Raw genomic sequence first — 24,782 nt, forward strand, 5'->3', positions numbered from 1 at the left:
ACTGTACATCTTCGTTGTTACTCTTTTGCTCTAGAACACTTTGATTGTTTTGCTGTGTCTAGAACCTTATGACTGCCCTACAGCAGTTTCTCTCTGGCTTTCTGTTTCATGTTCTGTGCTCTGGTTGCTCTAGAACCCCTTTCTTGTTACGTTGGTTTGTTCCAGAACCCATCTCTTTTTGATACTGTTGGCTCTAGAACTCAGCCTTGTGTCCCAGTTATTGCTTTAGAACCCCCTCATCTTGCAGCACAGTGGTCAATATTGTGGCCCAGAGCTTACTCCAGAACCCCGTGTGTTTTGGTTTTTTTTGGAGCCCATGCAGCTATTCCCCTCTGTGTTCTAGCACCAGCGCCCCCCCCCATCTGCCACGTCTTCCCACGATATAACCTGCACTGCTTAGAACATTTGTCTGTTTTGCATTGCAGTTCTCCCGTTTGCTGCCCGATGAGCCGTAACTTTAAAAGTGCCTTAATGACATCACAGAGACCCATCGGGGGGGGGGGGGGTTCTGCTCATGTGTATCTATATGTATATAAGTGTTTGGGGGCCGCGGGGGCCCAGTGTATAACATGCTGCCTGTTGTATATTTTCTGGCAGCTTGTTCCTCGTGGAGTTTCCATCGGTTTGACTTTTTCCTCCTCTTCGCAGGTCTCTTGATTCCTCTGTCGAGAGGGACCTGCCGCTAGTGTGCTCTCCTCCGCCGGTGAGTTACACGGACCTCTGGGTAGCTCGTCGTTCCACCTAATGCCGAGTTTGGAACTTTTACCCAGATGTCCGCTTAGAACACTCATGCTTAGTGAGCACGGGCCACGAGACGTAGCTACTCGGGGAGCAAAGGATCATGGGTACGCGGGCACCCCCGTGGCGTACAGAAAATTATATATTGCCTACATATTGCAAAATGTTATGACATTTGGTGGGCGTTCCCCCTTCCGTTGTCATGTGACACACACGCAGGCACTGATAGGCTATTGCCGTAGGAGCTAAAACAGAAAAACCTTCTGAAACGTGTGTTATGTAACTAATCGTTCCGTGGAAGGCAGTTAATCTTTAAAATCATCAGATCTCGGCTTAGTGTTTAGTTTGTACACCGCTATGGTATAGGACGCCGCTTCCAACCCCAGAGCCCTGCAGAAAAGCACTTAGACAGGTAACGTTTGCCACAGCGCTACGGAATATGTTGGCGCTGTACAAAATATACGTGTGTATATATATATATATATATATATATATTATTGTACCTGGCCTCTGTTGTTTGGGGCTCTTTTAACACTTCGTTGCCCTGAGCCCAGCCTCTTGTGCTTCTTCCGCCCCCTCTGCAGAGTAACGATGTGTTATTTTTTTCCTGTTTAGGTGAGAAAGTCGGGGAGTCGCGATGTCGTTCGGCGGGGGAATGGCTGACGGGAAAACTGATCTTCCAAACGGTAAGCGCTCTGCTGGCCACGATTGCGATCAGATCAGTTTTAAGACCGTATTATAAAATAATTATGAAAAATACTGGTTTTGTTTGTGCTGCGAGAGGGTTGCTTATGGTGGCGCAGAGTTCTTTGTGTTTGTTCCGTATTATAATCGTCGCGTGCTCGCACGCCTTCTCCCCGCGGGACCGGCGTCTGCTTTCTGTCTCTTCTAAAAGCATCCTTTTACCGAGACGCTCGCCTCTTATTTCTAGAGCGTCTCTCGGCAGCAAAGCTCCAGCGCGTTCCACGGCAACTTCTTCACATTTAGAGCGTCTCGTAATCGCTGGCTGTCTCCCAACTAATTGACCTCTGGGTAAAAGCTCTGTGAAAGCCACAAAGGGAAAGTTAGGAAACGCAATGACATCATCGCCATAAATTAATGCATAATTACCTTAATTCTAGAACCTGAGACACATTTACATGGAACTCAATCTGATCTTTATTAATGGCCCATAGCTGGTACCCATAGGCAGGCGTAGCTTGCGACACTTATGGTGATTCATGGTATGGTTCCCACTGAAGACCCTTTTAATTTGTTTTGCTCTCTACAGGGGGCTTTTCTAGCAGCCCTGAAGACAAATCCAGGACGGAAGAAGGCAGAGAAAACTCCTCCGGCATCGAGGTGGAGGCCTCGGATGTGAGCCTGAGCCTCACCGGCGATGATGCGGCAGCGACACGCGCAGAAAGCAGGGACACCGGGTCTGAAAGCTCTGGAGAAGATAAGGACTCGGACAGCATGGACGACACCGGCCATTACTCCATCAATGATGAGAACCGAGGTAACGACCACTCTCACTCGGAGGATGAGGACGAGGACGACGATGAAGAGGAGGAAGGAGATCGTCTCCTAAAGCGAGCTCAACGAAAACGCGCCAACCACGACCAGGACTCGTCAGATGACGAGAGGGCCCTGGAGGATTGGGTGTCCTCTGAGAAGACTCCTCTACCCCTCCCTCGCTGGAGAGCAATCCGTGCCCTCAGACAGCGGGAGCTGGGCAGCAGCGCCCGCTTCATCTACGATGCCTGCGGGGCCCGAGGGTTCGTCCAGAGATTCCACTTGCTTCATGGCCTGGACGGACACAGCGGCTGCGTGAACACCCTGCACTTCAACCAGCGAGGGACCTGGTTGGCGAGCGGCAGCGATGACCTCAAAGTTGTGGTGTGGGATTGGGTGAAGAAGAACCCCGTGCTGGAGTTTGAGAGCGGACATAAGAGCAACGTCTTCCAGGTAAATCCGCCGGGCCCCTTAAAGGCTCCTTTTACCTCCAGCTAGTACTTTCAGTTCATTTCCCTTGTTTTTCTCAGGCGAAATTTCTGCCCAACAGCGGAGACTCGACGATAGCCATGTGTGCCCGGGACGGGCAGGTGCGGATCGCCGAACTGTCTGCCATCCAGTGCTGCAAAAACACCAAGAGAGTAGCGCAGCACAAAGGCGCCTCACACAAGGTGGGCACCATCATAAACACGAACCGTGCTTGGATAAATCCCGCTTGATTTAAGTAGAAGTTGGCGGCGAGCGTTTCCGGTGGTCTCTGGTTCTCTCGACGTTGTGGCCCTGTTGAAGTTGTATAATATTGTGTTTGTTGGTTAATGGTGGACACTATAGGAGCCGTAGATACTTCTTGCTTTTCATTATGTATTATATGTCATGTTAAGCGTCTTCCTTCCCTCTGTTCCTCCAGCTTGCTCTGGAACCCGACTCCCCGTGCACGTTCTTATCCGCTGGCGAGGACGCCGTGGTGTTCACCATTGACCTCCGGCAGGACCGGCCGGCATCGTGAGTACCCCTGAGCTTTTTGGCCGATCTCCTCCGTGGTCTAATTTTCTGCGTTTTAATCGTTTTGCTCTGTTCTCTCGCTTCTGAAGCCGGCTGGTGGTAACCAAGGAGAAGGAGAAGAAGGTGGGACTCTACACCATCTACGTGAATCCGGCCAACACGTTCCAGTTTGCTGTGGGCGGCAGGGATCAGTTTGTCAGGTGGGCATTGTCTGCGCGGCCCTCCCGGCACTTCATTTCACACTTCTCAGTCCGCTAACAAGCGGGAACCCAGACTGTAGCGTTACCCGCAAATCTAATTAACGAGCCGCGCGTCGGAGACATGATGAGGTCCTTGTTTTATGGAAAAGGGCTTTGTTGAAGTATGAGATTAATTGCTGCTTCGCAGAGCTGGGAAGTAGTGCCTCCTCGTTTAATGCGATCGGGGGGAGCGGGGAGATGGGATTTAACAAAGGACAGAAGGAAGTACTGCTTTACTGAGAGGGTGGTAGATGAATGGAACAGCCTCCCAGCAGAAGTGGTGGAGGGTAATACAGTGAGGCAATTTAAACATGCATGGGACAGACATACGGCTCCTGAATCCTCTCTCTTTCTTTTAAGGATATACGACCAGCGCAAAATAAACGAGAATGAAAACAATGGCGTCCTCAAGAAGTTCTGCCCTCACCACCTAGTAAGTGTCGCTAGAAGAGGACGTCTCGTGCTGTAGACAACGTGTGGCTCTGTATAATGTATGGCTTTTATGGGGGGGGTAATATGCCAGAAGAAGAGACCTACGTGGCCCCCGAACGCCGTGTCCAAATACCCCGAGTATTATAACTTCCACGGCAATTTTACTAAAAGTAACATACAATCCCTTTAACCCTTTAGGGTAAATGACAGCGGGTTCATCCCCTAGGCAGAAAATGATTATATTGAAGGTGCTGTTCCACTTATCTTGTAATTGAGGAACATCATTGCTAGTTCTGTCATGTGACCCAGAAGCAGACACTGATAGGTTGCCATAGAAGTTGAGAAAGCTCCTTAAAAGTTTGCTTTACGCTCATTTAGCCTTCGGCGGAAATAGTAAAATGGATCGGTTGATGTTTTGTCGGTGAAACGGCCCCGGTACGCAGCAGTCTGCGTGTTAACAGGGAATGCTTCTCGCTGTCACGGGATTAACGCGGTATCGTCGGTCTGGTGTCTTCATCGTGTGTTTGTATTCCAGGTCACAAGCGAGGCAAAAGCAAACATTACCTGTCTGGTGTACAGCCACGATGGAACGGGTATGTACCTCCGACTGCCAGCGGCTAGCTTTGCGGCTCTCGAACGCCCTCGCGGGGCTACTTATAACCGGGCATGTGCAGGTCGGACAGTATTCCTTGTGTACTCTGTCCAGTGCTGAAAGGGTTAATCTTCATATAAGGCCCACATCCTGCAGTTTCCATAGAAACGCTCAGGGCTCCATGTGACTCTTCACAACGCATTTTGCTTTTTGAAGTGCCGTATTAACCGTTTCCATGCCAGCCAGGATCCAGAGCTGCGTTGCCACCTGAAGTGCGGTGTTTGGGAGAGTTCTGTCCGTCTCGGCTGATTTTTAGTAGCCAGTTGTGGTCTTTGGGATGACTCTGTCCTGCCTTTATTCTATATATCTGACTGGGGCTGCTAACCTTGACATATTCTGACAATATCCTAAGCATTCTGTCGGTTCTCGGCGTGATCAGACCTTCAGCCGGGTGGTTCTGTGTCCTCTGTTTCATAGAGGATGTTGTTACGCATGCGCAGACGGCCCGAGTAGTCGTTCAGTGAGTAGAATTATCGATTGGAGATGAAAGGGTTCCTATTAATCCAAGCCTCCCGTTTCATTGCAGAGCTCCTTGCCAGCTATAACGACGAAGACATTTACCTGTTCAACTCATCCCACAGCGATGGCGCAGAGTACGTCAAACGCTACAAGGGACATCGAAACAATGCCACAGGTAGGGTCCTGTAAGCCTCCAGCGTGACGTCCAATGTGAAATGAAATGCCTCTAACGGGTTCATTCTGAAACAATCTAATATGTAGTAATAAAACTGTTTGGACTTGGTGACACCCCCCCCCCCATAAAAAACAAAATCTAGGGAGCGTCTTCCCCTGGGAACGTATTTAACCTCTGTGCTCCCCAAATCTTTTAAAACCCTCCGTTCCCTTTAAGTGATTTGGGGAGAGCGGAGTATTTTATTTTTGTTTCCTTTCGGCCCTCCGGGGCTCGGATATTAAAATCCATTTGTCTTGTGTTCTGAAATCTGCACGGAAAGTGAAGATCTTTATCTGCCTCCCGGATCCCCGAGCAGACGGCCGGGATGAGAAGGATTCGCGTACTACCTCTAGCGCCGTGATTATCACCCCCCTTAGGGTTAATAGACGCAGTATCGGAGGGGGATATGTTTCCGAGGCTGAGGTCTTACGGATGGTTGCCGGAAGGCGGTGTAATGCTCCGGCCCCTGCTTCTCATAAGCTTTGAGTTGCGTCTTGTAATAGCGGCAGAGTATGATGTCACTTTTTTCTTGTGTGACATTAATGTTGCCTTATATGCAAATGAGCTGCTCAATGAGAGAATCATTTGCATACCTGGTCACGCAGGGATGTCTGTGTTAAGAGTAGATAGCTAACCTTTCCTATCTTAATCTTAAACCCTGAAAGACAGACTGCTAATTTAGCCTCCTGTCTCTGCTCCCAACCAGTTTTAACCCTTTTGACTCCAGGACAGAAGGGGTTTTTAGTCCGGCTGTGAGGATTTAATTTGTCTGTGAATTTTCCTGAGCCGAGGCAGGCAGCGGCTCGTCCTGCGGGGGGCGTTTTAGCTCTGTGTGTAACAATCGGCTCGCGGCTGCTCCCTTGCTGCAGATAACACATAATATAGAATTTCTGCGGTTATTTTGTACTGTCTGGAACTCTTAACCCATCGCTGGTGTTTTAAAAATAAGTAAATTAATTAAAAAAATGTTTATCCTCTTAACAAACTAAACCTTCCATTTAAATCCCCTCTCCCCGGAAATTGTTTTGATGTCTCGTACTAACTCGGCACTCGGTGTTTGTCGGTTTTATGGTAATCGGACCCGTTCTCTTCTGGGCCTTTTTAATTCTCTAAAGAAAAACAGACGTCTTGTTCGTTTTTGCTTTTTTTTTTTTTTTTGGTGACATAGAAATAAAGAACAGAGACCTGTCTGGTACCGGGCGTGATGTTTTCCCTTTTACTTACCGGTCCGGTATATCCGTGTGTACCGCCGATGCTGTCGTGCTGCCTTGACAGTATCACGCTCCTGGCTTAATTGAAATATATATGTAATATGTATGTGTGACAAACGTTCTTAGTGTATACATAGCGTGACCTCTCTATGTATTCTTCCCAATAAAATATGCTTCAAATCAAAAGCAGATAAAGTAATAAAATAGGTGATTTATTACCCGGTGCTCTGAGATCGGCCCTCGGATTTTAGAGTCCTGCCTCCTTCTGCGCCTCGAGTTCAGGAGCTTTATTTATGTGGCTGGTGGGGGTGGGGGGGCTGAAAGCCCTGGAGCCCGCGGGGATTTGCGTATGTATTATTTAGTGGTATGTTTACGGCGGCGCATACAGCCCCTTTATCACATAACGTTTTGTCTTGCAGTGAAGGGGGTGAACTTCTACGGCCCAAACAGTGAATTTGTGGTCAGCGGCAGCGATTGCGGTCACATATTCCTGTGGGAGAAGTCATCTTGTCAGATTGTACAATTCATGGATGGTGACAAGGGCGGCGTGGTAAGTATCCTGAATTCCGCAGGCGCCGTTTAGGAGACATTTCCCCCTGCCTTCGTCTGGCGAGGATCGTTAAAACTTCAAGTAATAAATGAGTGCAGCAAGGCAGGATTTGGTCCTCCCCTTGTTCTTAAATTGGGATCTTTGACAGAATTTTATCAATTTTTAATTTGCTTCTTACGGCTCCCAGAGGTATTCGACATGAAGAGATTTTAATTGGAGGATTTTGTTTGCCGTCGGGGCAAGCGCTCTGGTCTGAGCCGAATCGGTAGCGTCCGTCCGTCGTCTGCTCCCCGCCACTCGCCATTGTCCTCCGGCTGCCATAATTCAGGGCAAAAGTGAATTTTCACAATGGATATTATATTTAAGCGGCTCAGTCTTGTTTCATTAGGCCCCGGGGGCATTGTTGTCACGTTGTTAGCCGCTTTCAAACATGGCTATACGTCTGAATTAAAAGGAACGCCGCTTTTCCTTTCTGATGTCTTGCCGTGGCCTGCGGCTCCGCTCTGGGTGGGGAATGCGATTTCTTCTGCTTGTTCTCGCGTGCTTACGGTTTAATTGCTTTCGTTTATCTATATTTGGGTTCTTTTAACCTTTTTTATCTTATTAATACTTGATCTCCATCTCCTGATATTCTTAAACCCCCCGTTTGCTGGTGTTGTGGACGGAGGGCATATATTATATTTCTGTGGGAGATAGACCGGCGTGGTCACCTTTATAACACACGGTGCTTACAATCGAAGGGGAACAGATGATGACATATATAATAAGTGATTGAACCGAAATGTAAAGCCACGAACACGCTGACCTGTACTTTAACGGCTTCTCGTTCCTCTGTAACCCGTTATTTAGGTTTTATGCCGTGGACTAATGCTTCACTCGTCCTTCTCCTGCAATCTGTTAATACAACCATTTATGTTGGTTTTTTTCCCGCCAGGTAAACTGCCTGGAGCCGCATCCTCACCTGCCGGTCCTTGCCACCAGCGGCCTTGATTACGATGTGAAAATTTGGCTCCCCACGGCCAAAGAGCCCACTGCCCTGGACGAGCTGAAAGATGTGAGTGGAGGTGCCCGTACCCCTGAGCTTTTGGGGTTAAAAATAAAAATCTTTGTGAAAAGCGTCGGCTCGGTGTGTGGGCCCGAGATTAGTCAGCGCGGCGGTGAGCTCATTCTCCCCCATATGGTGTTATCGTGAGAGAGCGAGTCTCGTGCCGCGCAGCGAGCAAAACACCAGCGATGCTTTCCATGCCTGCCTCTTGCCCTGAACCCCAGCTTTCATTACGAGCTGCTGACTGCTATCCCACTGATAAAATACTGTCTTAGACTGCTATCATGCATGTGTCCGCCTACCTTGGAATCCATTATCCCTGGGCGTGTATACGTGCCAACAGTCTTGATACTTTCACTGCGTTGGCTATGGGGGGGTCCGGGTGCACGTGACGGCAGAAATCTATGTTTAATAATCCATATCATTGTGTTAAAGATGTCAGCCTACAGAATCATCTAAAACCCGGCAGCCTGTGCTTGACTTATATGCGCTAAGTCTGCGCAGCGTCTGAAAGTTTCATGAAATGTTTCTTCTGCTTTACGTCAGGTGATTAAGAAGAACAAGCGAGAGAGGGATGAAGACAGCCTGCATCACACGGATCTGTTCGACAATCACATGCTCTGGTTCCTGATGCACCATCTCAGACAGAGGGGGCGCCGCAGGGTACGTACCTTTCCCACCTGTACGGGGGGGCAGCTTCCATCGGTGTTTCGGGTAAAAGTACGTTGTCTTATTTGCAGATCAGGCTGCCCGTTGTGCGCTTTACGTGTACTCAGTGCTTTGAGCCGTACATATACTTGGTATTTCCCAGACACACTTGGTCCCGTTTAAGCTTCCAGGTCACACAGGACTGTTTCAGCGGTATCTTTCTGATTTCCGTGCAGTAATCGGACTACGTGTCCTATGATCCTCAGCCTGACTGTTGGGAATGGACCGACATGTTGATTGTCCTGAAATTAAACGTCCCCCCCTTGGCCCGGCGACTGTAGTATCTCGCACTTTTCCCCGATCTCCATACACCCACCCATTGTGTATTTATGTATAAAAGCTTGCGTATCTTTTAATCGGGGAGTACCGTGGTATCTAACTAAACAGAGTCATTTAAAATAAGTCCGTCTAAAGCCCGAAAGATCCGTATCCGACATACAATGTAAAATCCTAATGTCATCTGGGAATCCCAAAAGTGGAGGATTGTATTTAACGCATGTTTTCAGGACACAGAGGTCTCTTCCTCGGGTAGGAATCTTTATTCTTCCTTTTCGTTCCAGCTAAGGGGACAGTTAAGGACCCTAAGCAGCTGTTTTAGCAGCGATAGCCGTGCCCCCTGTTTCACAAATACCTTTTGTATGCAGTTAGTGTGGCTTTAAAGAAAAAACTGTTCTGTATGAAATGTCATTGGGCGCAATATGCTGCTCAGGCGGTTTTTAGGAGTAGTTTGGCTCTTGATCCGCTAACTCCTTCCAGATCTTGTAAGCACCAAATTGCTGGCAATCACCGTGCCTGGCTCCCGAAGCCAAGATCCTATGCAGCAGGTACAACACTGGCTAATCTCCCTCCGCTTGTGACTCCTCTTATTCACGTTGTGTTCTGCCAAGCAAACCTCTTATTGTTCGTTTAGAACGTATGTTTAGCGCACGGCGTGTTTCACCTCCACGGCAGGTCTGGGACGGGAGCGTCAAATGCAGATTGTAGGGATTACTTTAATGCTTCGTTGAGGGTGCAGCCGTCCAGTCGTAAGGGTTTGAAGGTTTCATCTAAGTTTTTGTAGATGTTTCATAGGTAATCGCTTAAGATATATATTATTTTGTCTTATTAATTCACCTGCAGGGTTGAACTCTGATAATTTGTGGTTTTTAATTATTCGTAGAAAATATTTGAGTGCTTGAGCCGATGTGATCATGTCACGCATTTGGCTGGAGAGTTGTCCGGCCGGGGTTCAGAAGCAGGGCGTGCGGTCCCTTTAAGTTGTGTTGATATTTTTTTTTTTTTTCCCTTGCGGTCCAGAAAGGGTTACTTTGTGTCGGCACCATAAAAGCTGCTTTGTTCCAAAGGCGTTTGGGTTTGCTTTGTTCCAACCTGTCACCATAACGGGTAATGCTTCGTCCCCGCAGAGGAGAAGAGATCCAGGCTTGGGTGGCGGTGACGCCGATTCCGATGACTCTCCCAGCTCCTCCGACAGCTCAGAGGACGAGGAGGAAGGTCCCGATCGTGTCCAGTGCATCCCGTCATGAGTGTTCCCCTCCGTTCCCTCTTTCGGGAATGAAGAGGAGTTCATTACTAACAGACATTTTCAGCTTTTTATTAAGGTTATAGGACAATAGATAAACGGAAAAAGTACAAAACCACAAAAAAAAAACCACGCATTTCCTCTTCTGGCCGCTTCATTTGTTTGTTCTTGGAAAGGGGGCACCCGGTGCTCGGCATAAATTGCACTTTGGATTGACCGGCTTTAGCGTGGGGGAAAATATAAGAGGGCTCTTTTGGATTTTCTCTACGTGGCCTGTGGGTGGAACGCTGGACAATCGAGAACACATTGGCGATGGACGCTTTGGAGAAAAAAAAGGCTTTTTTTTTTTTTGTTTCTTTCACTTTTCTAGATAAGAGCAGCCATCTAAAACCAGCGTCTTTCCCGACGGTCCCTGCGTTACTTTACCGGTGTGTTCCTTATATCTGTCGGCTGCTAGTGGCTGCCAGTGGTCTTCTCCGCCATCACAGCAACTGCATCGAGAGTCTTAATGTGTAAGCTGCGAGTGGATTCATGCGCGGTGAAGTAAGAAAGAAACCCCATTTATTGCTTATATGATGCAGCGATAACCGCTTAAAGCTACGTTTTAATTTCTCACCCCTTCTGGAATGTAATTTTTTTGTAACTCTGTAATTGGCTCAGTCTGTTTCAGACCTCAAATTTTTGGCATCATCCTCATTCCAAGCAGAATCTTTTTAAATCCACTCTCCATGCATCCATAGAGATAGTGAAGTTATTCCACCCGAGTATTGTAAGAAGGGTAAGAGAGAGCCGTGTTTATAAGGATCAGACTCCCCCACTTGGTGTCCTTTGTGGAAACGGCGGCCGTCTGGATCATGCCAAGTGCAGAATTGGTTGGGGTTCTAGAGCGAGTGGAGTTGAGGAGAACCTGAGTTGTATTGAGCTGTACTTGTTGCCGTCGTTGGCACAGATCGGAAGTTTCTAGAAGACTCTCGTGGGGGTATTAATAGCTGATCAGTTACTCTTCAGGAGGGGGGTGTCTTTGCTTTGCAATTACGAGACCCTTAAGGGGCTTCTGCGGAATCTGAATTCATATTTCTAAGAACGTCAATGTTTGCCAAAAAGGGAATCTGCGCTGATCTTCAGGTCGCCCCTGAACGCTTCTTATTTTCAGTAACAAGTTGCTTGTTCACAGTACATGGCTGTGTTTGGTATACAGTTATTGGTCGTCATCGGAATACTTCTATAGTACAGAAAAACCCCCACCTCCCGTGTAGAATGAGAACAGATTCTCCTGGTCTTAGGTCTCTGATGCTGCACATTTTGTAACAGCTGTCTCTGCTTTAAATTGCTTAAAATCACCTTGCGACCCGACATATTCCCTTTTTTTTTTTTCCTCCCCTTCAAATCTCCGTATGCCTGCGGAAAGCTTTCCATAGCAGGGATTTGTAAATAATAAAAAAAAAAAAAAAAAAAAAAAAAATGCGATTGTTTGCACTTCGAGGATTTGTTTTTCTTTCTTTGTTCTACAATTTTCATTGAAAATATTTAAAAAAAAAAAGAAAAACATTAAATTTCACACATCCAAAAAAAAAACCACAGGATTTGTGATACAAAAAACAAACTGAACCAAAATTCAGACTTTTGAGGCAGAAATGAAATTGCTTTATCACTGTTTTATTAATCTGAGTATTGAGCTGGATGTTTAAGAATTTAAAGATTGTTAAGTTTAAAAACAAAAAAAGACTTATATATTATATAGAAATAAATGCAATAAGAGAACTGAAAATGGTGTGCTTTTTTTTTTTGATCTCCGAATTTTATTTTGTATAAATATAATTTGCGATGTTCTGATTTCACTTTGCCGGGAAAGCCGCGATATTCCAGCGCTGGGCGTTTATATTTAAACGATAAGCTTGGCCGTCGATCGAGTCCGGTGCACGTTTGTTTGTAAAGGTTTAAGGAAGGCGTTGAATTAATTTATGACCTTCTTATCACAGACGGCATAGGAAAGAGGAATGCTCAAACGCATTAATGATAGGGAGGAGGATACTTACATCGCTGAGATGCCACATTCTGTCTGTGTCACTGACCTGGATCAGCCTGAACTACCGCAAGCTCCTGAGTTAAGGTTAGTCCATTGGCTGCGACGTGTATACCGGTCAACCGCGGCTCCCTGAATGTGAAACCGCTAGGACACGCTAACACCTCGCACTTCAAAACATACCGAGCTTCATCTCCACTCAATGAGTAATCTTACCACGCCAGGATGAGACGTTCTGTCTGCCCAAGGCAAGGTCTATGGATGCGCTTGACCATCGAATGCCACCTTCCATGTCTGTGAGCTTTACACACTTCTTTCCAGTAGGCCTGTCTGACTCGGTGAGTGAAGCTCGTCTTATGCAGTGACCCCTTCCACGCGTCCGTTCATCCGACGGTAATCTAGGGGCTGCTGTTGTACCCTATAGCGTTGGCTGTCGCCTTTAAAATGATTGCAGCCAAACATGGGAAGGTCCCGGCTCAACGTTCTAGGAGCAACATATAAATGTCATAGAATGTATGTCGCGTGGTCTCCAACGCAATGCAACACGACCAAACGCAGGAACCATGGTGTTAAAAGCCATTAGTCGCCTGTAACTCATGACAAGTAGAGGGAATGCTATTATCGTCCCCCCTCCCCCCCAATTTCAGGGGTTAAAACTCGGGACAACTGCTTTAGGGTGTAGGGTTAGAGCCAGACCCAGGAGGGGCCACATAACCTAGAATAAAACCAATAGAAATGTGAAAGACCAGTTCAAAAATCACACATGGCTATTTTATTCAATACAATAAACTTTATTAGCACAATTACCATTTTTTATTTTTATTAAATTTTTTAATCATTTTTCAAGTTGAATGCAAAAGCAAAGCATGGGAATGAAATCACTTTCATTTGCCTCCTAACAATATTCATATATTTTTTTTTTTTTAAACAAATTCTACCACACGAAGACCTCTCTATGGAAGGTGTGAACTTCTACTGGTCAGTGCAAAATGCTTGTAAATGTATAGTTATCACATAATACACATTTTTTTTTTATCTCTTACTAAACCCTTAACAATCGTCTCCCGTTAAATATTTATTTTGCCGTCATTGTGCACAGACAGGTCACTCCAAATTTTGGGCATCCTTCCCATCCCAAATAAATGCTCATGTGCATTCGATGATCGTATTTCTTTTACTTTTTTTTTTATTCTATTTGTGGAAACAAGCTAAAATATTTGATATATGTTGATATTTTAGAATTTTAGAATATTTTCCTTAAAAGGTGACCTCATATTCTGAGCATTTCGAAAATTCTAAATTATCGTCCAAAGTAATTAAAATATATTTTAGGTATAAAATATAATCCAAACCCAATTTGGTTACCCTTTTATTGACTAGATTTACTATTCTCCCTTAGGTTAGAGTCGACCATATCTTTCGCATAATAACAGCATCTTACAAATATATTTTTAAATATACATATTTTCATATTTAAAAATATATTTATTTTTTACATTTTTTTAATGTATTTTTTTTTTCCGTTTTTTTTTTTCTTAATTTTTTTTTTGGAATATAGAAAACCAAAATGTCATCCTTCATCTCAAGTCCTGTTTTGCTTGGCAATAAATTAACACTAAACAGCAAGAGAAACACAATATTCTATTTAATATACATATATTTATAATATATGTACACACAGTTAACACGGTCTGAGCGCTGAATGCTGGGAAAGAGCAAATGGAAAAGCAAGCATGACATTTGTGGGAATTTGGGGATCTGGCACTTTTAAAAAATCTCCCCCGCTACGGAAGAGGGTTGTAATTCTTTAACGGTGTCTCGTGGTATGGCTTTTTCCGGAGTCAGACGTTCGCTCCCGTCATTTAAAACGAGGGACGGAGCTGAGCGGAGAAACGATTTGGATCCATACAAAGTTCCAAACGTTCAAGGCCACTTGTAATATTTCACTGAAAATGTATTTACGGTCGGGGTTAAATGAATAATATTGTTTATAAGCTTCTTTTCCCATATGTAATTGGGGGGGGGGGTAGAATTTCTTCATCCTTTTTTGGCCTAAAATAAGGGCTCAAAGAGGAGAACCTATTGGTTCTACCAGGTGGACAAGTAGTGTTCTAGGTTCCTGATCTTGATTGAAAAGTGCAACTAAACACTCATGTACCATTTTTTATTTTATTTTTTTTTACAATATCGCCTTAATTCATGAAATATGGATTGATCGTACATTTTGGCTTTTAACGTGCTGTGCTTCAGTCTCTTCCTATCAACCCCAAAGTCACAAAGTCAGCGGGTTCTAGGTAGTCAAATCGGTATAATTTCTCAAACCTTAGTTTTCTGGCAGCTTATCTTCTCACACCAAATCTGATTTTGAATGTCTAAATTAAAACTTAATTTACTTTGTTGATATATAGAATTACCCCAATATCCCTATCCTTACGAAAACGTAGTATGTAGAAATATAGTGCCCTATCTATATGGTACGTAAAATATATGCATTCGTTCCCTTGGCCTGTTAAAAATTAGACGCCAATTTTCAAATATATATATTTTTTATTATTTTAAGTACCCCTAATATTGAGTTTAACGTTGTCTATAGTTTAAAAGGGCAAATGTCCCAAAATATGTGTAGGGTTTAGTGAGATTGGTTCGGACTGATCGTACCAATGCAGAAAACTATAATCTATCTTCTTGAAAGGCACTGGTTATTTATGATTAAATGTGGGTTATGTTTTGAAAATATTTTTTGATATATAGATTTATATTATTCGCCTTTTACTCAGTTTTACTCGGAGAGCCTACAAAAAACTACTTTCGGAGACCCTTGTCATGTGTGATGCGTGAAGGGGGAAATGGTCATTAGCATCAGCAAGCGTTACAACGTGCTTATCATTAGTAAGCATCGAGTAGACAAAAATATCACTTTTTATAAGTTAATTTGCACGTTAAAAAAACAAATTGCAAACACATCCGCAAAAAGTATCATTGCACCAACTCGGCATTTACTTTTTAGCCACTTAAACCATAGGAAGGTAAAAGACCAAAAAGAACTAGGTATATAGTGTGAGACCACCCATAGCTTGAAATTATATTTAGTGAATTTTTTGGGAGGGGGGGGGTAATAAAAAAAAAAAAAAAAAAAAAATATGTAGAAGCTTTTACAAATAAATTTATATTGTACACGTTGCATAAAACATAATAAATAGAAAAAAAGTTAAACAGGTTAATATTGTCTATTACTAAAACACATTTTTACTAGTTCATTTAAATCTTTGTAATATTATTATTTTATTTTTTTTAAATTAAAATCTTTATTTTTTTTGGAAGTTTTTTTTTCAAATTTCTACAATTCAGTGATTCTACAAACAAAAAAAATAGGATAATAAAAAAAAATAGCTGGGAGTGCGGGGGGGCATCAGAAAATACAAAGCCAAGTGGTCCTCAGCGGTGGTAAATATGACATCATAACGCATTAAGAAACACAATACACAGGGTCCCATGCGCCCCCTCCCAGAGATCTGAAAGAAGCAGTCGCAGCACGAATTCCTGACGGCCCTTGGCAGATTTCGGGATAACACATAACGATAGGAGTGAGTGGAAACAGACCAAACAATGTAGAAGCCTTTTGTTTGTGTTTCCGTCTGTAATTTTGCTCTGAGCGATAGTTTTAAGGCCTGTGAGATCTGGTGGTTTCGTTGGAATCAACGCCTATTGTGTAGAAGCCTTCTGTGCAACATCAACCAAATTGACCTGCTTAGTTTGCGGGTGCCTAATAGCTATAAGAGGTGTCACGGGGGATTGTTCACATTATTATTCTCATTCTGCTGTGGTTTTGCAGAGAGGGTGGTGGGTTCATGGGACGATATGCAAGCAGAGGAGTAAAACGTCAGTTATGCTGGAGAATTCTGGAATAATTATTAATAGAATTTGTTTTCCTATTTTTATCTCCTTCCTGTAACATAATCCACTTGAGCCCTTGCCAACTAAGTCATGCGCCGTGTGACACTGATCCAGATGTGCGTCTGTTAGGGGGGGGGCCCTAAAACATTGAAATCGAATAGCCAGAATCAAAAATGTTGGCGGCTCTGAAAAGCCACGCTAGGCATTGTCTAAACCTCAGGAGCCCTGCGACGTTTCCTTTTTGTACACCATAGGTGGTTTATGGGTTTATATGTTGTAGGTTGGTTAAAACGTAGGCTGGTCGTTTTTGTTCGGACCCCCTAAGAATTTAGAGAATAAGGAATATATCACACGGTGCCATCATTCAAATAGTTAAATGGCATCTGTCCTTTGCCAAATGTTTTCGAGCGTGAGACAAGCTTTTGGCGGATATGCAATCGCTGTCTTTATTCCTGTCCCCTGCGGGAATCGAGGTGTCCTTCAGCAAAACGTGCAGGGAAAATTATTTTAATACCTTTAGTATTTCAGACCAGCACGTACTACTACAACATATATAATTCATACCCGTGCTGGTGGCGCTCATCAGATGGCTGCCCCTAAATGGCACAGAGGAGGGTAACCCAGACCCCAGATGATTAATCTTTCCCTCAAACCTAGAATGCCAAATGTGACAAAAATAATACAGTATGTTGCCATTTGGGGGATCTGTCACCTAAACACTCCTTAAGACAGGGGCATAGATCAAATGTATGAATCAGGGGGACATTTTTCTAGTTAGCTCCTCTCTCTGTGGTGTTGGGCCCTGGTATGCAAATTATTTGCATGATAAAAGCCATTCATTTGCATATAAGGGTGCACATTGATTTTAAACTCATTGGCTTGCAGATTAAGGTATCCTTCTAATTCCTGCCACAAGAGGGCTGTCCACTGCCTGCTAATAAAGGGTTAATTAGACACATACCAATCCCCATCGATCACCCTGGAGTGGCGGAGGCAGTTAATACAATGTATTGATTTTGTTGCCTCTGACCTTGTTCAGTCAGTCTATAAACCGCATCACATACTTCATCTGGTCTCTCTATTACCATTTCAACAATGACTTCTCCTTCTTCACAAACTTATTTTACTTACTGGCTCCCTCTTCTACCCTGCTGCCCTATTTAACCATTATACCGCTAGACTGTAAGCTCTTTGGGACAGGGTCTGCCATTACACCGCTAGACTGTAAGCTCCTTGGGACAGGGTCTCCCATTATACAGCTAGACTGTAAGCTCCTTGGGACAGGGTCTGCCATTATACTGCTAGACTGTAAGCTCTTGGGAGACCCTTCCCATTATACCGCTAGACTGTAAGCTCTTTGAAACAGGTTCTCCATTATAACACCTAGGCTGTAAAGAACGTCTTGTAGATAAACGTATGTTTACAATGTATCTGTATGTTGTATGGATGGCACAGTTCTGGACGTGGTCTATGGAGGTAACTAAGACAGTGTTGACTCAGGGCCTTGGGCTGAAGGAATTAAATTAACTGGAGCGCGCGAACGTGTCCCTGATCCCCTCCGGGTTTTTCAGCAGATTTGGTTGATGGACAAAGGTTCTAAACGGAAATTGGAATGTCCTGACACGACCCAACCCCCAGATCCTTCTTAGACATCACAGACACCCCAGGCCACCCCACGTGCCAACGCTCGCACCCCTGGCTCACCGAACACGGCCAACACCAGCCAGTGCTTGCTGCCGTGGATCAGAGGTGACTAAGGCAAAAGGGGAGGGCTGGGGGGGGGGGTCGTAAACCAAAAAGTTTCATTTCCATTTGCATAGAAATCTCCAAACCACACACAAAAAAAGAATAGTATATAGCCACGTTATCCCACAAAAAAGATAAAAACAAAGTATACTTCTACGTAACACACACACACACACACGCTTACGAAACGCGCCATAGAACAGACTGCGGGGCATGGAGCACACAATGGGGTTAGGACTGTCGTTAGTGGTCGCCGGTGACGCGGATCTCCAGCGGCTCTATCTCGCTCCTCGCTCCTGATGCGGATCGTGCAAGGAGGAAAGTGGGAGATCCAAGGCGGACAGGGGGAGCAACGACGGAGACAGGATAGGGTCGAGTCGCCATCGCCGCCTTCCTCAGGCTTTCTTCGGTGGAGGAGCTAGCTTGATGATTTCTTCTTCCGATGGCTGCCTTATAATATCTGGAACAGAGAAACGAGTTGGGGACAGAATCAGCTCCTTTTCTCATCTTAATGGTCGTGCGAAGATAGTATTTTTTGGTAACAAAAGATTTTTTTTTCCCAATTGTAGGGCATTAAGCTCCAGTCCTCTAGGATGGAAGCCCCTGTTTTTTTTGCCGGTTTCTCGGTGATGCCCAGTGATTGTTTATCAAGATGTTTATTCGAGAAGAGCTAAAAATCCGGCAGGATTAGGACTTTTTTTTATTTTTTAAAAAGACTTTAGCGATTAATCTGTTTACCAAATATCCGCCCTTCTCTTCCCATCCTCAGGAATTCCTCTTTGTCGCAAATTTCCTTAATTTCTCAACCTCGTTAAACTATCAAAATCACTCCCATCACTGCAGGCGAGCCCTGCTTCAAACAGCCAATCAGCGCCAGGGAAGCTCTGCCATTATAATCATTTTATTCTGCCGTTTGTAATTGGATGTTAAAAACAAACGGCAGAATAAAAATAAACTTTGATAAAAATGCATTTCTTGTTTTTATTTCCCAACCTGCCCCCCCCAGATATGCCACACTGCCTCCAGCGCATGCCCACACGGGGTCTCATCAGCCGGCGCTCGCTCATGGTACGTAGTCGTATAACACATACAGCCGAACTCATCTCCTGCGTGGCAAATAAACGGAGGGCGCGTAAGGGGCAAATGCGTATGGGGGGGATTTTGCAGAATGCTCCCATGCATTTACAAGGGGGGCACCATGATGATTTAAAGGGACCATCATGCATTAAATATTAAATAGCCTAAAGATATACCATAATCCAAAGCATATTACATTCTAATCACTATTAAACAAAATCTGCTCAGTTTAAGATTTAATGGCCGACTAATGAGCTATACCACCCAAGTGTCCCTGTTTCCTTTGGTCAGTACCTCTTTGCTCCACAAAACCCCTGATGCCCCTCTCTTCTAGGAGTTCAGGATGTTTGCTGGGTATGAGGGTATCACAGGGTTCTACAGCCCTAAAAGCCCCGATAATGTGTATAGAAACACCAGGAAATGGCTTTATAAATGAAACGGGGTAAATAAACCCCATTGTTCTTCAACTAAATGCCCCACCCAGTTACACTGATACCCAGCAGTGGGGCATTACGCCACATAAAAAGTCTGGGGGCAGCCCTGCACCCCTAAAACAAAATTGCCCCAACTAGACATGTGTAAAGGTGATGTCACTTCCTGGATATGGAATACCAATTTTGTGTTGCACACATGGGAAGTATGCCTTTGATGATGTCACTTCCTGTCTGTTAACTGTCTGACTGGGTTGGTCATGGCTGCTCTCTCTGCCCACCTGTCACCACGAAAACCTACAAAGGTAGGAGAGCCGCTGCTAATGTGCCTTGTTTGTGTGAATTTGGGTTTTTAGACCCCAATATTAACATTTCCTGTAATTTTACCTCATAAATCACCTCATAAATCCCCAGCGTGTCAGACTCATCCCCTCAATGGTTTAAAGGCGCTCCACCATAGCAACCAGTAGAAGGGCCCAGTCGGCGCCCCAGTTACACTTTTTACATTTTGTGCCAGAATTGCCCTTTACTGATAGTCCCTCATTTGAAAATGAACCGTTTTCTAAATGCTTGCTGAAGAGGCCTCATGACCACAGAAAATGGGCAAAAACAACAAAAAATGTATAATTAATATATTTATCATATACAGATACAGTACGTCTGTGTGTGTATATATATATATATATACACACACACACACACGTGTATATACTGTATATTCTATACCGGTCCAGTTTGTCATAATCCATTGAACCAAGCACTGTTTAGGCGGGAAATTCCCTTTTTATGGAATGATTTTTATGGTATTTGTAAGGGTTAATATTGTTATTTAAATATTGTCAGTTTCAATGTTGTTATTGAAACTGATGGAAGTTCTCCATAGTGTTGGCATTTAGATGGCCCCCGTGGGCCACTGACTAGGCTTCAATGTGAGCCTGCAGTTCAGGGCTGCAACTAATGATTATTTTCCTAATCAATTAGTTGGCCAAATTTTTTTCCATTAATCGGATAAAAAAATAAATGTAAATTTTTCATTTATTTAAAATAACTGGATGTTAAAAACAAACGGCAGAATAAAAATAAACTTATGATAAAAATGCATTTCTTGTTTTTATTTCCCAACCTGCCCCCCCAGATATGCACATCTGAGCCCAGGCTTGCCACACTGCCTCCTAGATATGCCACACTGCCTCCTAGATATGCCACACTGCCTCCTAGATATGCCACACTGCCTCCTAGATATGCCACACTGCCTCCTAGATATGCCACATACCCCCTGATATGCCTTATACCCCAGTATACCTTATACCTTCAGATATGCCACTCCCTCCTCCCCAGATATGCCATATACCCCCCAGATATGCCATAGTGCCCTTATAGGTTCACAGACTCGTTCGCAACATACTGACACAATGCTTTTATAAATAAACACATTAATAATCTTCACTGCCCCCAGGATTGAGATTCCCCTCAGTTTGCCCCCTTTTACCTCTAACTGCACTTTAACGTAACCTTATTAAATTAATTAAATTAACCCTCAGTCCTCAGCATTACATTAACCCTAAACACCCCATCAACCATAACTGCCCCTAAATTAACCCCAACCTCCCCTAACTTTCAGCGACCCAACTATTAATTTTATACTCAGATGAGTATAACACTAACATACACACACACAGTAACACTATACAGTAACACGTACATACACATGCTAACACCATACCCTAACACCCACACAATATGCGTACTACAAATACTAACACGCACACTCATGCTAACCCCATACACTAACATACACACACACAGTAACACTATACAGTAACACGTACATACACATGCTAACACCATACACTAACACCCACACAATATGCGTACTACAAATACTAACACGCACACTCATGCTAACCCCATACACTAACATACACACACACAGTAACACTATACAGTAACACGTACATACACATGCTAACATCATACCCTAACACCCACGCATATGTGTACTACAAATACTAACACACACACTCATGCTAACCCCATACACCAACATACACAAACATCTTAAAGGAAGCCGTTTCACTTCCCATGGTAACGATGTATCAGTGCCTGGTTTTGTGTCACACGGCAATAAGGTGTTTCCAGCTAAAAATAAGAATATGGCCCAATTTTTAAAAGCTTGTGATTTAATATTTTTATTTAAATGCTGCGTCTGGGGGAAGCTTAGTTTTGGAAATACTGTATATAAGGTTACAGATTCCTAATGTTCTCTGCTGGGTGTTCAGCTTCCTATTGGCTAAGGTGACAGCCGACTTACAACATCCAGCCAAAAATGCAGTGAAATACATAGCTCTAGTGTAAATTATCGCACACCTCCCAACATTACGCCAATGTGTTTTTTCCCTCCCGGTGTAGTGGGGAGAATGTACTGTTTGTGAATCAGATCAGGATTTAGGTCGTAGTTTTAACGTAAAGCTATAATACCTTTGTATTTTTTGGCACTGGGAATCCGAGTTAGTTTTGTATCAAGTTCCTCCTCTGCTGAGATCTTCAGTACTTTGGTCCTGTAGTCAATGACCATGGTGAGAAGGTCGGGCCTCCGCGAGATCTCGAAAATATGTTCAATGTAGGCGAGGTTGTCTGTGAGAACGAGGAAGATAGGATTAGAGCACAGTTTCATATGAAATGCATCTACATTCTCAGTCCTCCACCATATCAGATTAAAATCTCTTCAACCCCATGGCGGAATGGCCGTCTCTGTCCTGAGGAACAGTAGATGGATGTTCCGGCTATTTACCCCCAGGGATCATGTTCTGTTTGGGCAGTCAGGAGTTCTAACCGAGGTCCGTGGTCATACTCACCCAGTGGACTTGGTGGTTTCACCAGACTTAATGGCACTGGTTTGAATCGCTGCTCAACTCACTAAAGACTCAACTCAACTTACTCCTGATTTGGCAAGGAGCAAACTCCTCAATGGGCCACTGACAAAATTAACCCACAAATGTTACTTGCTTTTCCATCATCTCATCTCATAGTTTAACCACGTGATGGATTAACCCCACGGGTCCTCACCGTTGGTCTTCATCCACTCATGGTAGGAGGGTCTACCTGTCTGACTCTCATATGGCATTCTCTCTCTCCCTTATGCCCCCTATTGTTTCCCTGCACTCTTTTCTCTCCATGTGTACCCTCTGTCCATCTATAGACGACAAAACCCATTTTGATTGGAGAAGGCACAGCAGCTCACGTTGCCAGGAAACCATGTTGGCAGCTGGAGGCCGACGAAAGGTCAGTAAAGCCCCGGTTCTTCAACGCGGACAGAAATGTTACTTTAATGACAGCACTGGTATAATTATCCCCAGTCCGGGGTGCAGTCTGTGCAAGTGGCAATTTAATAAGTGGCTTCTGCGATATAATATTCTGTCACAAACGCCTAGACTGCTTGGCTGATGGGTATTTTAAAAAAAAAAAAAAAAGACAGGAAATGTTTAAACTTAGCCGTGCTCTTTGACAAAAATGATATTAATATTAGATCATTAACATTTACTGCTGGAAGAAAATGTACGGAAACGAGAGCATGAAATATGAAGACACAAATGTCTTAAAAGATAATCCAAACTTTCATTTTTATACTGTATTTGCGCACAGGAATAAGGAGAACTCCTCTTCTATTCCTACGACGGAAAACGGTAGATTGTCATGGAGAAATGCTTTTTTCTTATGCTCTGCATGTTTCTAGATGTAGAGAAACGGGAACAATTGTAGGGGTTTCAGGAACTGATTTGAAGTGAAATTACTGGTTAAGTCGGAGACAGTTGGGTTTACAGGAAATTAAGCATAACCCTAAATAAAAAAATTCTATATTCCTATATTTTCCTATGGGAAAACAAATATTAAAATGACTGATACGTTGTCATTATTAATTAGAGACCTCTTACGATCTCAATTAAGGCTCCTTGAGTCAAAAAAAGAGCTAAATAAAAAAAAAAGAGGTCAGTAGCTGTTTTTTTTGGATAGAACGCTTGGAGACGGCACGGAGTTAAGGGCTGTCACAGCGGTGGCAGACCAGCGTGGCTGGGGTTGGTATCTGCTGAAGACATCGGGAAACTATTGGCATGGAAACGAGAATTTTTGCATAAAGTGCACTAATGCTGATGGAGGTCTACGGTGTTTGGACCCTACTTGAAACCTTTCTTCTACCTCCCAGCAGGATATCTCCCCAGCTACTCAACCCATTAAGGAACAAAGCTATTTTTCTCTTTTCTTTTATAGAAACCTCAAAAAATAACACAGATGACTCTTGGAAAGTAGATCAATTCCACCTTTCCCAATTTGCCCTGACTTCTTCTTACGTAAACCGGTTCCACGTATGGGCTGCACATTCCGCTCCGTGCTAGAATACGGAGATATTTTTGTTTATTGTAGTGTATGTTGTTTCATTCTGTCTTTCTTACTTTTTCTATTAACATTATTGTTTCCACCCCATAGCTACCCGGTAAATAACTTGCAGACCATGCTCTTCGATGTCTTTCCGACAGCGTTTCGGCAGGCTTGTAAAAAATAGCTTATGGCCAGTAATAAATCTATTAAAGCGATAACGTACCTTCTATCCCCCCCACTGTTAGCTGGTCCGCAGTTTCACTACCTGCCCCCGTCTTCGGTTGAACACCTGGACATCTGGGGCGCCTACCTTTTGCCAGCTTGTCGTGCTTTTCCAGGAAGTTGAACCAGTCCTGGCAGGAAGTGATCTCCTCGCTTTTCTCGCTGGGGATGTCTTCTTTGCACGCGGATTTGAGTTGGTCCAGGTCCTCGTTGGTTATGTTTTCAGAGAGCTCCTGCAGTAAAGCGTCGTACTCCTCCATGTCTGCCTGGAGATATAAATTAAATGAAATATTAATATTAAATGGAGAAGTGCGTCGATGGGTTTTACATCACGGACAGAGGGATTTGGGTCTCAAACAGGGACTGGTGGAACCTAACAAAAACACTTGTATGGAACGGCATTTAGGTGAACTTGACCTGGTGACCAAACTAGGTTAGGAACCCAACTACTGTCTTCACTCCCCTGCCTCTGAGTGGCTAATTTCTGATAAGCCACTAACCATTGGTCGTGATGGAGTTTTAATACCAGGTTACCAATCGGATTACGTGCAACAATAGCTTGAGAACTATTTTAACATTTCTGTGTTCAAAAATACAAAAATGTAATATTGTTCCCTCATCAACTTTCCTGATCGTTTTTGTTCTCCTCACTGATACTTCCACCTTCCTTAAGCTTGACACCCGTGCAACTCCACACCACCCAAGAAGGAACGCATGTGGCCCCTCAAGGTGTGGAAATTGTGGACTTCATG

At 44.1% G+C, this 24,782-nt stretch overlaps 2 protein-coding genes across 3 annotated transcripts; one reads left to right on the top strand and one right to left on the bottom strand.

Annotated features, from left to right (window-relative positions):
• Nucleotides 1–1,375: 1,375 nt before the first annotated feature.
• On the top strand, nt 1,376–10,267 carry LOC149280522 (DDB1- and CUL4-associated factor 8). Its single transcript, XM_089500537.1, has 12 exons — nt 1,376–1,424; nt 2,009–2,685; nt 2,763–2,903; nt 3,140–3,234; nt 3,324–3,434; nt 3,834–3,906; nt 4,441–4,498; nt 5,084–5,191; nt 6,861–6,991; nt 7,926–8,045; nt 8,583–8,699; nt 10,148–10,267. Exons 1-12 carry the CDS (start codon nt 1,376–1,378, stop codon nt 10,265–10,267), a joined length of 1,800 nt encoding a protein of 599 aa, XP_089356663.1.
• Nucleotides 10,268–18,321: 8,054 nt separating this feature from the next.
• Nucleotides 18,322–24,290, bottom strand: PEA15 (proliferation and apoptosis adaptor protein 15). Of its 2 annotated transcripts, none has more exons than XM_089500553.1 (3): nt 24,185–24,290; nt 21,913–22,068; nt 18,322–18,386 (listed from the first exon to the last, which is right to left on the bottom strand). In XM_089500553.1, the coding sequence occupies exons 1-3, from the start codon at nt 24,288–24,290 to the stop codon at nt 18,322–18,324; spliced, it is 327 nt and encodes a 108-aa protein (XP_089356679.1). The 2 variants fall into 2 exon arrangements, with proteins under 2 accessions (XP_089356679.1, XP_089356678.1); XM_089500552.1 differs by having other exon boundaries at nt 24,119–24,290.
• Nucleotides 24,291–24,782: the final 492 nt, after the last annotated feature.

The sequence above is a fragment of the Sceloporus occidentalis genome, unplaced genomic scaffold, assembly GCF_023333645.1.
Source record: "Sceloporus occidentalis isolate IW3139 unplaced genomic scaffold, rSceOcc1.0.p SCAF_155, whole genome shotgun sequence".
NCBI classification, from domain to species: domain Eukaryota; kingdom Metazoa; phylum Chordata; class Lepidosauria; order Squamata; family Phrynosomatidae; genus Sceloporus; species Sceloporus occidentalis.

Coding starts and splice junctions, on each gene's coding strand:
- PEA15 (XM_089500552.1), bottom strand. CDS start 24,290: ATGGAGGAGTACGACGCTTTACTGCAGGAGCTCTCTGAAAACATAACC. Junction 22,069..24,118: donor GCACGACAAGCTGGCAAAAG/GTAGGCGCCCCA, acceptor TCGTTCTCACAG/ACAACCTCGCCTACATTGAA. Junction 18,387..21,912: donor CAGTGCCAAAAAATACAAAG/GTATTATAGCTT, acceptor TCTCTGTTCCAG/ATATTATAAGGCAGCCATCG.
- LOC149280522 (XM_089500537.1), top strand. CDS start 1,376: ATGTCGTTCGGCGGGGGAATGGCTGACGGGAAAACTGATCTTCCAAAC. Junction 3,235..3,323: donor CGGCAGGACCGGCCGGCATC/GTGAGTACCCCT, acceptor TCGCTTCTGAAG/CCGGCTGGTGGTAACCAAGG. Junction 5,192..6,860: donor ACATCGAAACAATGCCACAG/GTAGGGTCCTGT, acceptor TTTGTCTTGCAG/TGAAGGGGGTGAACTTCTAC.